The following is a 13,314-nucleotide window of genomic DNA, read 5'->3' as shown; positions in this document are numbered from 1 at the left end:
ACCCAAAGAGAGACCCAGAGGAATGTCTGAACAGCCCCCCCCCCCCCGCCAGAGGTGTGGATGAGGGTAGTTAAATATGGCAGCTGAGGAGAATCATTTGGAAACTCACACAGCAACGCTATAGGGTAGTTCTACGTTTCTCTGCTGAAGTGATAGAAACTGTCAGCTTCTACTGGGTGTTGTTTATTGCTTTATATTTCTAGATTTTCTTTTCCTTGTTGTTAAGTGTTTTTGTGTGGCATATGGGAGCACTCAAACATTAGCACCATCAAACTGGTCCTCTATCACTGAGACAGTCTTAGGTGTGCAGGAAGGAAGGAAGATGGGCGCGGTCTGGCCCAGGTGGAGCCAGAAGTTGGAGTGGTGTCCTAGATCATTCAAGGGCTTGGCACATATTTTACCACATGTTCTAGTAAATGTTTTTAGGATGCGTAAATGCCTGGGAAACCTCCAAGCAGAGGAAAAAGAAAGGGTCTTTTGGTGTCATTTTGACGATGACTTTTAAAAGGTTCATAATGTCAGTTAATGGATCTCTGGTTTGAAAGTTTTGGTTGTCTTAATATATCTACATAGTATCCTTTTTTTCTGATTTATTCTTCTTATTCACTTCTAGTCCTGTGTGCTGGGACTTGAACATAGGACCTTGTGCATGCTAGACCTTATGGCAGTTTTTTTTTAAAGTGTGTGTGTGTGTGTGTGTGTGTGTGTGTGTGTGTGTGTGTGTGTGTGTTATACATGCATATGCACTTATATATGCAAGTCTACTTACTGACACCAAAGTAGCACTTTGGGTGGGCTCTATCTCTCTATTCCCTGGAGACAGGGTCTCTCATTGATCCCAGAGATTGTTGTTTAGGACTAGTCTGGTGACCAGCTAGCTCCTAGCTCCAATGATCCTCCTCCTTTGTCCACCAATGCACTGGGGTTACAGGCATGTGCAGCCACGCCTAGCTTGTTTATGTTGATGCTGTGGACCTGAACTCAGTTCCTTGAGTTTGTGTAAGCACTCTTTATCCACTGAGCCTTCTCCCTAGGAACAGTTTCTGGTTGCTTTCTCTTGGACTGTAAGTCTTGACTTTGAGTAACTGCCCGTTTGAAAAGGTGGTTTATATATTTTCGGTGGTTTATACATTTTAGAGCGTAAGTGTCACTCTGTGTAGGGTGTGGTTTATACATTTTAGAGCATAAGTGTCACTCTGTGTTGGGTGTGTCCTTGCTCCCTGAGGTTGGAAACACCTTTTATTTGACACACAGTAACTGCAATGACAGCTACAGCATTTTTGTTTGTTTGTATTCTCTGTGAGGGGAAAAATGTTATTTTATTTTTTTTCTTCATTCCTAGACTGGCTGTAGCATCAGATTGCTTAGCCTGGCTTGTAGGGGTAGGGTAGACCTGAACTAGTCTTTGGGGTGCTTATGTTACAAAGGTGCCACCTATGACTTTTTTTTCTTTTCTTCCTTTCTCCCTAAACCACAGTCATCTGCTACTTTTTCTTCTAGAACAAAATGTAGTACTGTTAGAGTTTGGAACCAAATCAGAGATTAATAGGATGGAAAACTTCAGAAACAAACCCAAGACAGACCTGGTGACATTATCCTGTAATGCCAGGACTCAGGAGTTTGAGAGAGCCTGGGCTACAAAGCCAGATCTTTAACAAAACTCTGCAAACAAAATAATAGAATAAATATAGTAGGTAATAGATTCAGTTCAAAGGAAAATAAAATGAAGGTAACAGTGGCTTCAAACACTGTAGAACAAGCAGTTACAGTTTTGAATATGCAACACGAACTTCTAGGTGTAAGAGAGAAAATGTGACTCAGAGTCAAAAGAAAACTATGGGGCTAGAGCTTTAGCCCAGTTGTAGAGCGCTTGCCCTGCACGCTCAAAGCTCTGGGTTTGATGGGCCTTCAGCACACAGATGGAGTGAACAATAACATCACCCAGATGATGAAATTGAAAGGACTCTATTATTATTTGGGGGAGCCATGTGATATTCCAGGACAGCAGGCTGGGTACTGTACTTGAAAACCTGTGTCTTCCCACATCATCATTCTCTTCTGGTGGCCAGCACTGTCCCTTCTCACCAACATGCAATGGGACACTAGAACTTACATCTACTTTCTACCTAGATCTTATAGGGCACCCATTGCCCGGCCTTTCCCCATCCCTCTCACATCAGCTGCCCAAGCTTCTGGCAGTTACTTTTCTGCTCTTGGCTTGTGTGCAGGCAGCTTTTTAAGAGCCTATCCAGTGAGGCTATGTGGTGCTTTTTCTTCTGTGCCTTGGTTATTTCTTGTAATATAGTAACCTCCACTGAGGCATGTTGTTGAAGTGACAGGAGTCCGTCCCTTTGTGTGGCACAGTTGTATACTATTGTGTTCATATACCCCATTTTCATTATCCATTCACCCACTGATGTACACCCTGTTAGAAATCAGAGTGGCAGGTTTGGGAAGGAGCTGGCATGCAATTACAAGCCCCAACAAGCTTTATTAGGGGGAAAAGCCTCCTAGACATGGGAACTGTGATCCAGACTTGAGATGGAGGCATGATTAGGAGGGACAGAGGATTGTATTGGAGACACACAATGTGATGAAGCCTTAAAGAGAGGTTTTTCTTCAGTGCTGGGAGAGGAACTTCATTAAGAGAGAGAGAGAGCGTAAAATTAAAGTAAGCAAGACAGGCAGTGCACATAATAGTCTGGGGAGGGGGGTTCTGAAAGGAGAGGGGAAAAAACACCTCAGAAAATCCTGGGAACAGAGGAGATATTCTGGCATTTATAAGTTTTGGCAGGGTTCTGGTGGGAAGTGTCACACTGCATCATTTAGTCTGACATAGCCTATGCAGCAAGAGCCAGGCATCATGCAGGACCTTGTAGTTTCCAGGATGAGGGTCTGCAAGGCACAGCACAGCTCTGGCTTTTAACTGTCCCAGAGAGAGAACTGCAGGGGCCATGTGTGGCCTTATTTCTCCAGGCTACCGGATGGATCTGGTCTTAGAGTGACTGGCACCCTTAAAGGGGCGGGCCCATGGTCTAACATATGTAAGCTGTTCCCTCTCTTGGCTGTCTCAAGTAGTGAATGGGCACGGGAGTGCATTCCTCTCTCTGGCATATGATTTTATTTCCTTTGTATATGTCCCCCAAAGGGGAGCTATCCATGCTAATTTGGTTTTTTGCTGTCTTCCATAGTGGCTGTGCTGATTCACATCCCTCTCATGGGCCTTAGAGGATTTCCTTTTCGGCACATTTCACCAATATTTGACTCTTGTCTTTTGTGTTTGCTGTGGGTGATACTACTCCCTGGGCTGAGATCCTGGACTGTATGAAAAGGAGGCGTGGCATAGAGCCAGTAATAATGTTTTTGTTTGTGTATGTTGGTATAGTATACCACAGTTTTACTGTATTTATCTGTTCTGGTAGAGTTTTGATCTCTTCAGTCACCTTCCTCCCTCTCTTTACCCGGTCATATCGGAGATACTTATTTTTGTTCTGTGTCTGGTGATTTCAGTCTGATATGCTTGTGAGGTCACTCTCATCGCCCACTCCTCCCTGTTGGCCTCATAACTCTGGTTAAGGAGGCTTTGTGCATTTCCTGGACACAGTTATTTAACTTTTGAATACTTACTTCTTCCTTGCTACTGTCTCAAAACTAATTCCTTGGAGTGATACATGATGCTTTTAGACTTTGTATCTTCACATGGTATAGGGAAGTGGTTCTTAGCTTTTCAGAAGATATGGGTTCTAGTCCTGCCTCAGCTATCACTCACATGCTGAGTTATTTCTGGTAAATTGCATTAGTAGCCTCTCTGTCTTATTTTCTTGTCAGATGAGAGAGGTGATATGTGGTGGAATGCTGTAGGTGTAGGATGAATGGCTGGTTTGGGGGTTGTGGTCCAGGTCTTGGCAATTTCGTAGCCATTGTTTCTGCAGATTCATCATATGCAGAAGTGTAGTGTGCAAGGCACTTAGGATCAAATGGGCATAGCAGCTGTAACCCGCTCTCCAGAATTTGAAGTAATGTATGTAATAACACCTGTGGCTTTTGCACAGTCGCAGGGTGAACGGTGTAGTGTGTTCTTATTCTTGAACAGCTCACAGGATGTCAGTGGAGAGGGTTCTAGGCTAGGGCAGTGCCATATTAGAGGGAGCCCTTTGTCGGGCCTCATAGGGAGAGTAATACTGGGAAGGTAGGAGAGCATTTGAAACAAAGGGGAAAAGAAGACAAGGAGTTGTGGGAGTAAGATGGGCAAGAGAGAAGCCTGTACATGTCAAAGTCAGTTGGGATAGATATGTGATGGGCGTCAGTTATCAATCTTAGAACAGGAACTTCGTTCTGACATCCAAGCAGTCCCTGAAAGGCCCTGGGCCAGTAAATTCATGTGGGGTGAAGATTCTGTTTTGGTTTGGTTTTGTCTTTTTCCAGGCTGCCCTTGAACTTGAAACTTTGCTTGCCTCTGTCTCCTTGTGGGAAGCTTTAAGATAACTTGTGATGCAGTTGTGCAGTCTCAGGAAAGAGAGTCATAGAGTGGGCATGTGCAGGAGCAATTGAGAGAGGCTTAAGCAAGAGTGACCTGAGGCCACAAGGATGGGCAGCATCAGCAACTTGTATGGCGCTTGGCCGGTGGGTGCCCTGGGACAATGGGATACTGGAGTGGCCTGTGTCTTGTGGAACTAGCTTCTTAGGTCAGGTAGGCTCCCAGTTCTCTTCATAGCATCAAAAACACAGGCCACAAGTGCTTTTCTGGACTGTGGATGTCAGGCTTGCCAGTGTCCCATTGGCCAAAGAAAGTCACATGACCAAAGCAGATTGAAGGGGAAGATAGACACCTCCTCAGCCGGGAGGAGCTGTGGTTTTTGTGGTTTTGTATTATTTGTGTTGAGATACGGAGGGAAGATTTATGGACTTACTGTTTTGTTTTTTTAACTTACTGTAGTGTATAACAAGTTAATAAAACATACTTTTGATACTGAAATAGTTAAAATGAAAAAATTCTTAAAATTCTTTTATTTATTCATGAGATATAGCTGCAGAGTAAGTTTTTTTTTTTTATTTATGAGTACACAGTAGTGTTTTGATTAGAAAACAAGTGAATTTCCAGCCCCTCTGTGTAAAAAAAAAGGGTGACGTTTGTATCAGGTTTTGTTTGACAATCTGTCTGCTGCTGTAGCACAGAGCTGAGAGCCTTCTTTTTTTTTTTTTTTTTTTTTGTCAAATTCTGCTTTAGTTTCTCTTCTGTGCTTCTTTTTCTCCTGGCTCTGCACCATTACAAACACACAGCAGTGGGTGTTCTCCCAGCCTGCTGCCCTGACTCCAACATGAGATTCATAAAAAGACCTTGATCAGTCAAGCATCCATCCAGGCTAGGGGAAAGGAAGCTATGTGTTCGAACCGTGGAAGGTGGTGAAATAAAGACCCGTTTCATCAAATCAAATACCTGCAGCCTTTGAAGGCATCTAGAAGTCACTTGATGGTTTTGCACATGGTTACGTCTAGGGTAAAGAGAAGAAAGCAAGGCGTGCTTGAGTAAAGAACCAGTCCAGCAGTCTTAACTGTATCACCCTCTTCAATCCCCAGGGAACCCATAGCAGAGGTCCTAGACTCATCTCACACTTCAGGCAACCGAGGCTGGGTTAGAGAAGCTAAGTAATTTTCCTAAGACTCCCACCCCACAGGACTCCCATTACAACCAGGCCAGTCTGGGCCTGCCCTGCCACCTCCAGGTTTCCTCCCTGTCCTCTATGTGTGCTCAGTTTGTCCCTAATTAAACCTGCTTATCCACAATTGTACATATTAAATCTCAATTTAAAAAACAAAACCCACATATCACTCAAATTGATTATGCCTCCTCATTTACAAGGCCCCACATCAGCTGTGCGCACTGGGAATTTAAGCAAGAGGTGGCATGTCTGGAAGCCTATGGACTGGCTCTGACAGGGCTGCTTAACCGTATGAATTAACCAGCAACCCTCCTGGGAAAGAAGTGACCCTACAAGAGAGTGGAGGTACGGAAGTATTTGGAGGTCTAAGCCTGAGTTCAGTACAGAGTGATTTATTTAGCCTGTCTTCTGATCTACTCCCTAGAGGTTGCTGGGGCCTGTGAAAGCCACAAGCATGTTCACTTAGATTTCCCCGGGTCATTTAATAACCATGCCCATCAGCAAAGCCTGCAGTACAGGTCCAGACAGCGCGTTGCTGTCTGGGCTGTGTCGTTAACACTGAGGTGCAGGTGGTAGGGTCCTCAGCAGACCTGGGAGTGTCTAACTGAAAGGGAAAGGTTTGCCATGCAGTCATTAGGAAGGTTGCTGTCCATTAACGTCTGAGGAGTTTGCTTCAGAGTCTAGAAGCATTTGTGGAATAAATGTGGAATAAAAGGGGAATCTAGTCAAGGGTACCAGTGAGAAGCAGGCACAACAAAACATGCTTGATTTTCAGTTAGTATCAATCTGCAGATCCAGATTATGTTCTTGAGTTTAAAAGTATAACAGTAGGAATGCTATGTAGTTAAGACTGGCTTCTTCGGTAATTGCCAGTTAGAAGCAGTGAGTTTGGATTGCTTCAAATCATTGCAGCTGTTTACAGGTAAGTAGAAGAGCCTGATGCTCTGCCTCTAAATTTATATGGCTTGAAAATGGAGAAATCAGACTGTCTGGACTACATTTCACTGGGTTGACTCAGTTAAACTTGATTGCTGTTTTGGTTTGAATAGCTTCTCCTTATACAGAGCTTGAGTAGGGAAATTCTCCCTGAGGACCACCTGTGTGCTTATAGAGTCTGCACTGTGGAGAGAGGTGAGAACAGCTGTAAAGAAACAGCAGATGTATGTAGCATGTAGTAGCTAGTACATGCATGCGGATTATGAAAGATGTGGTCAGAGAGGGCTGATGCCCAAGGGGCTGATGTTGCTACTCTGAGGCGTTTGCTTCCAGCTGCCTGTGAAAACTTTGTGTGTTCATTAACAAATGTGCATCACGTGTCCACTCTGTTCCGGGCATCATGTGACTTGCTGTGGACAGAACAGGCAAAATTGCCTCTTTAGGGAGTTTTTATTCCATGTGGGGGAACAAATGTGCAGACATAAAACAAGTGCCAGCTGTAGAGAATAAAATGAAGGATTTGAAAGGGAGTAGAAAATTCTAGAATGTCTGGTTAAAAACAGAAAATTCTAGAATGTCTGGGTGAGGAGGGCTCACTGAGAAAGTGAGCCAAAAAATTAAATTTATTTGGTATTTTGATTTTTTTTTTTTTTTTGAGACAGTCTCATGTAGTTCTGGCCAGCCTAGAATTCTTTATATAGACCAGTCTATCCTCAAATTATTTGCCACAATCTTCTTCCCTCTCTCACTCAAATGCTGAGTGGCTTACCTTATTATATTAGGGGCTTGTTTGTCGAATAAGGGAGGTTCAGGGCAAAGAAAAGGTTGGGGTGGCAGCTGTAAGATGTCATCAGGGACAGAGGCTCCTGCTTTCCTCTTCATCATTCCCAGCAGATGGTGCTTGTTTTCACACTTGTGAAAGACTTTCTGCATCCCCAGCTACCCACATCAGCAGTTCTGCAAGGAAGAACACTCAGTCCTCCTTTCTCAGCCCCCTGCGTGCTGGGCTGGCACCTGGCACCCGCACACAGCCACACCTAGCTGGGGTTTGTCTCTAATTTGTGACCAGATTTGTCTCCAGAACTGTGTTGGGGATAACTTCCTGCTCCAGAGACGCTGGGAAGAACCGGTTTCAGTAGCTGAGCAAGGGCACTCTCGGTGGGATTGGTTATGGATAAATTGCTGTTGTGTGCAATGGCTTCTAAGTGTGTTTGGGTAAAAACAAGTGTGAGCTGCATGTGGGTGAATTGATATAGATGGAGTCACTGATTGTGGTCCCACAGTTAACCCCAGTAATGAAAAGAAAAAAAAAAAAAAATACTGTACGTAAGGTGTGCTTTGAAGCTTGGAGAGAACAAAATGCTTCTTGTGGAGGAAATGATCTCGAATGCTGTTTACATTTGTAGTCTAGGGTCCTGTCCAGAATATCCTGCTGTCACCTGGGGCCCACCCATTAGACTGTGCCCTGCCTCCCATTCAAGTCTGGGCTCCAAAGTTCCAGACCACACTCCAAAGCTTATAAACAGTCAGTGTGCTGTTACTCATCTTCCTTCCTGCAGCCCATGTCACATCCTCTGGGATACATGGTCCACTGGGATACATGGTCCCGTGGTTAGAGTTCCCCGGTTAACTCACTGGAGTGTTGGCTAACCTTCTGTGGTCTCCCTCAACCCGTTTCATGTTAGTGAAAGTAATCTAGAGATCAGTGACAACAGGCTTTGAGCTGTCTTCCTGTTAGTTGGGGACACTTTCCTGTTCCCTCAGGCAGTTCTCTGTGTGACTCCCGACTTTCTCTTAAAACATATTTCTCTCATTAACTTTTTAAATCATTAACCTTTTTAAATTTTAGAGTAAAGCCCTGGCTCCCACTGGGTTTTTAATCTCCAGCCCCCACCCCCACTTCCCACGGGTCTCCTCATTTGGTCCTCAGTGGCCTAGTACTTCTGTTAGTTTCTTACATGACCTTCAAGAGTTCTTTTCAATGTAACAAATATGTTCCCAGTTTTCTTCATTGTTTTTGTTTTTAAAAAATGAGCCTGATCTACACTTTTTTAAACCTATTAATCAGTCTCATAGATCTTTCCAGAACTGTGTTAACAGTTTCTAACACAGAGCTGCTTCTGTTTCTGTTCCTGCTTGTATTTAAGCTGCACAGTACAAAATCTGTCTCCTTGAAGCACAAGCTTGGCTGTGCCTCTTTAAAAATACAGATCGTCTCTGTGCAGTCTGTGCTGGTTAGTTTTATGTGGGTGTTTGACACACACTACAGCCACCAGAGGAAGGAACCTCCTTCCTACAGAGAAATACCTCCATCCGATCAGGATCAGGCTGTAGGCAAGCCTGTAGGGCATTTTCTTAATTAGCAATTGATGTGGGAGGGTCCAGCCCATTGCAGGTGGGGCCACCTCTGGGTTCTTTAAGAAATTAGGGTGGACAAACCAGTAAATGGCACCCCTCCATGGCCTTTACATCAGCTCCTGCCTCCACGTTCCTGCCCTGCATGAGTTCCTGCCCTCGAGCCTTTGGTGATTAACTGTCATACAAAACTGAGTGAAATGAACCCTTTTCACCCCAGGTTGCTATTGTTCGTGGTGTGTCATCAGCACACAACCCTAACCAAGGCACTCTCTCTTACCTTTTATTCTACACAGCATTTTGTGGGTCATCACTGTTGCCTGGGAGCTCTCCCTTCTTTTCTGAGCATTGCCAGCATTAATGATATCCCCGAGTTTTAGTATTCCGAGTCATTTTCTCACAGCCTTGAGGCCTTGGACATAAAGATGGAGGGTGTTGGGACCTAGACACTCTGGACAGTACTCATAGTCCTACCTGTAAACCGCTGTGGCCTTGTTGAAAGCAGGTTAGCATGGGTCCATTATGAACCTGTTCAGTTTGACAGTTGAGTTTCACCATAGAGCCCGTTGTGTTAGTGCATGCCAGTGGGGTGCATTCAAGAGGCAGAGGCAGAGGCAGAGGCAGGAGGACTCATAGGACTTTAACCTGTAGTGGTATAGAGAGATACACTGGGAACACTTACAAAGATGCCGCTGTGGTCTAACTACGTGCGTCCCCCTCAAATGTGTGTGTTTAAATCTGATGCCTAATGTGATGGAATTAGGAGAAAGCTCTTGGGAGTTGAGATTAGTGACCTTCATGATGAGACCCCAGGGAGCAGTCATAGGAAAGGCTTCCATCTGTGACCCAGGAAAGGGGCACTGGCCAGATACCTGTTCCATAATGCTCTAACCCTGGCCTTCACAGCTTCCATAATGGTGAGAAAGGAACTCCCCTTTTTCATAAGTCACCCAGTCTGTGGCATTTCATTATAGCAACTGTAACAAACAGACTGAGACAGGAGTTCAATGTTCATCACAGGGTGCTGTTCTAGCAGCAAAAGTTACAAATGGACCAAAGGGGAAGGAAAAAAAAAAAAAAAAAAAACCAACATGATAATGTGCCTAAGTACATTACCTGAACAGAATATAAAATGCTGCAACTCATGACACACAGTAGTGTCCAGCCAAAGTGCTCCAGGCAGCATCTGTTGGTGTCTAGTGCTATGATGGCCTTCACAGAGCATCCCCAGAGCACAACCCAGGCCGTAGTGAAGTCACACAGTGATGACATTGACCTCAAGAGTCAATGCTATCAGGAACGTCTCAGCTTCGTCATAGTCATATGTTGGGTTCTTGAGTTCAAAACCTTTTACTTTTTTTTTTTTTTTTTTTTTTTTGTCACTCCTATTCCTCTACCCCAGACAATCAGTTATGGGGCCACATATGGGGGTTAGGTCTCTTTCAGGATGTTGGGCTCTATTCCTGTCTTCTGGACTTTAGCATAAGTCACCTGAGTTAATAGGATTAAAGGCCACTGCTTTATGGTCTCAAAGCACGAACCTTTTTGTAACCAAGAAGCTGGATCATGAGTGTGCCTGCCCAGAAGTGTGCATAGTCCCTCAGGGCTGCGGGGGGTGGGGTGGGGGTTACAAAAGAAGGATATAAGGCAGGGGGTGGTACTGAGTGTTTTAATAGAATGCACATCAGCTGTTAGACCTTGATCGAACACTGGGGAAATATTCTTAACTGTAAGGCAGAAACAATAAAATCATCTTAGTTTTCAAGCAGTATGAGTAATTCCCCCCACCCCAGTTGAAGTTTCAGGATAATATAAGCACTTTTCTGAAATGATGTAGCCAATGTGAGGGAAAACAGCCACCCTTTTCAGAAATGAAAGATGGTTTCAGTGAAGAAACCGAGAAGTCATTATCTTTTGGATTTATAACACCACACAGTAGTTCTCAAATCCTCACACCTGAGCTTAGCGATGTGCTGTTTTGCCAGCATTTTATCTGTCTGTGTAACCTCACTGTCCTGTTAGCATTTATGGACCCAATGATAGAGCTATTTGCTTACAGCATATTACAGCTGGCCAACCTCAGAGTCAGATACACTGGTGATTTTTTAAGAGGTATTTGGTGTGGGGAATCTGTGTGAGCAAACGTTTGTTCTTCAGGCTTTGTGCTGTTCACTCTTTGCATTTTACAAAATGCATCTTCTCCAGTCACTTAGAAAAGGCAACCGTGTTTTATGTGTTTTATGTTTAACACACCGTGTTTAAGACATTGAATACTAGTGTTCCACGTAAATTAGTGGATACATACATTGAGAAGGTGGCTAACATTTGATACCACTCAACCTGCTGAGGAGCACACCTGACCCCTATTGACTGGGGAGGGAACCTGGAGGGTCAGAGGAATAAAAAGGCTTAAGACTGAGAGATGCTTGTGGGTTAGTCTCACCTGGAAGTGAGGAGCAGCATTTCCTCATGCAAACCAAACTGATGACAGATTATTTCCCAGTTGTGATTCTAGCTGTGGAATATCTGAGAGGAATGAAGATGCTGCCCTCACTGGTCACCCAAGCGTCCATCTCAGGCAAGATAGACATGCTCACAAATGGTCCTGAGCAGGGGGAACTTTACTGATGTAAATGTCACGTTCTAGCAGGGTGGGAGACAGGGGCTGGCCATGGCTTGCAGAGAGCTAAGTGAGTGTCTTGCCTCTCCTGTCACCCCATCCTCTGCCCTTGGCAGGCAGTCGGAGTGGAGTGTCAGCCTTCTGGGATGTCTGGGTGTAGGAATCACTGCATGGAGCTGGCTCAGTCCTGGCCGCCTAGATGTACAGTGAGGGCAGCTGTGCGCATCCCCTCTGACCCTGGGGATTCTAGAATGGGTTAATCTGCAAATGCATGCTGACTGCATCAGGTAAACATTTCTCTCTGTTTATCTCCTGTCTAGATCAAGAAGAAGCAGCAGGATGTGGTTAGATTTCTGGAAGCCAACAAGATAGAGTTCGAGGAAGTGGACATCACCATGTCAGAAGAACAGAGGCAGTGGATGTACAAGAACATCCCCCCCGAGAAAAAGCCTGCGCAGGGCAACCCTCTGCCACCTCAGATATTTAACGGCGACCGATACTGTGGAGTAAGTGGCTGGACTGCTCCCACACTTTGTGACCCGTAGCACGGTAACCCAGAGTGTGTTTGCATCCTTCACAGTAAAGGCAGTAGCTTCCTGCAGCACCTTTCAGGGTCATAGGCCTTGAAGAAGGTGAAGCTCTGAGCAGTTAGGAATTCAGCATCACAGACGGGCTTGCTGGAGAACTGTGTAGTGTGTAAGGGAGCTCAAGAGTGTCTGTCAGTCATTCATCCTGTCCCTTTCGTTGCCCTGGAAGGGGAGAGTATGGTGTGTTTGTTGTGTTCTGACTTTTTAAGCATGTCTCTCCATTAAAACATTTGTGGGCCAGACTGAAGAGGTAATTATTCTTGAATCATTATTCCCCATGGATAGCTGATTAGAAAACAGAATTCATATTCAAAAAAGATTACCAACAGAGGGATTGCTGTGAATAGTTAAGCCCTGTTTTGGTGACTTCCTGCTGGGTGGTATATGAGAAATCGAAGTTGGTTTTTGTCTAGTTATCCGCTTAGCTTATTTCCTTATTTCTTAGGTTAAGACAAAAAAAATCTGAGAAACTTCCTTCTACAGAGTAGGTTGGGGTTTGTTTTTTACCACAGCTTTAAACTCCACACACGGTGTTTATTTTGGGAATGCAGCTCTCTCAAGGAGCTACAGTGCTGATGCTGGTAAGTGGCTGGCTTGTCATTAGGGTGGAGAAAGGAGGGATAGTGTGTTTGGTGGCTGTAGGGGCATAGAAGAGAGTGGGAAACCAGAACAAAAGGTTGTGTGTGCACAGCCATCTCAGCAGTGTGATGAGCTGCACCCATCACACTTGTCTGCCTCGTGTTGTCCGTGGCACCTGAGGGAAGTTTCTTACCGCCTTAAGCCTCCATCTTCTGATCCTTAAACTACTGAACTCCTGATCTTGCCCACCTCCAGGTGGTGGGACTACAGGTGTATGCTGCCATTCTGTTTTTTAGTATAGTCCCAGGAGTCCCTCCCTTCTTCAGGTGCACAGGGCTACACTCCAGCTGGGCTGTGGCTGGAGCTCAAGTACATCTTTATTACTCAAAAACCACTTAACTGACTCTTTTTCCCAGTAAGAAATGTTTGCCTCCTCCCGTGATGTAGCAGTCTGGTCCTCGGGATCCAGCGGATTCTCTGAAAACTTCCCTTACCCTGCCGTTCCCTGTAAGAAGTTGTCAGCGTCCTTGAAGTGATGCTTGGTAGGTGAGAGTCAAGCTGATGTGACAGATGAGCT

At 44.8% G+C, this 13,314-nt stretch overlaps 1 protein-coding gene across 1 annotated transcript in view; it reads left to right on the top strand.

Annotated features, from left to right (window-relative positions):
* Sh3bgrl2 (SH3 domain binding glutamate rich protein like 2) overlaps window positions 1-13,314 on the top strand; it is a 109,240-nt gene that overhangs the window by 76,296 nt on the left and 19,630 nt on the right. The window contains exon 4 of the mRNA XM_051201206.1: window positions 11,892-12,077. Within this exon, the coding sequence (XP_051057163.1) occupies window positions 11,892-12,077 (186 nt within the window). The remainder of the gene's footprint in view (window positions 1-11,891; window positions 12,078-13,314) is intronic.

Source organism: Phodopus roborovskii, unplaced genomic scaffold, assembly GCF_943737965.1.
Source record: "Phodopus roborovskii unplaced genomic scaffold, PHOROB, whole genome shotgun sequence".
In the NCBI taxonomy this organism is placed as follows: Eukaryota; Metazoa; Chordata; class Mammalia; order Rodentia; family Cricetidae; genus Phodopus; species Phodopus roborovskii.
This window is presented reverse-complemented; position numbering and strand designations above follow the sequence as displayed.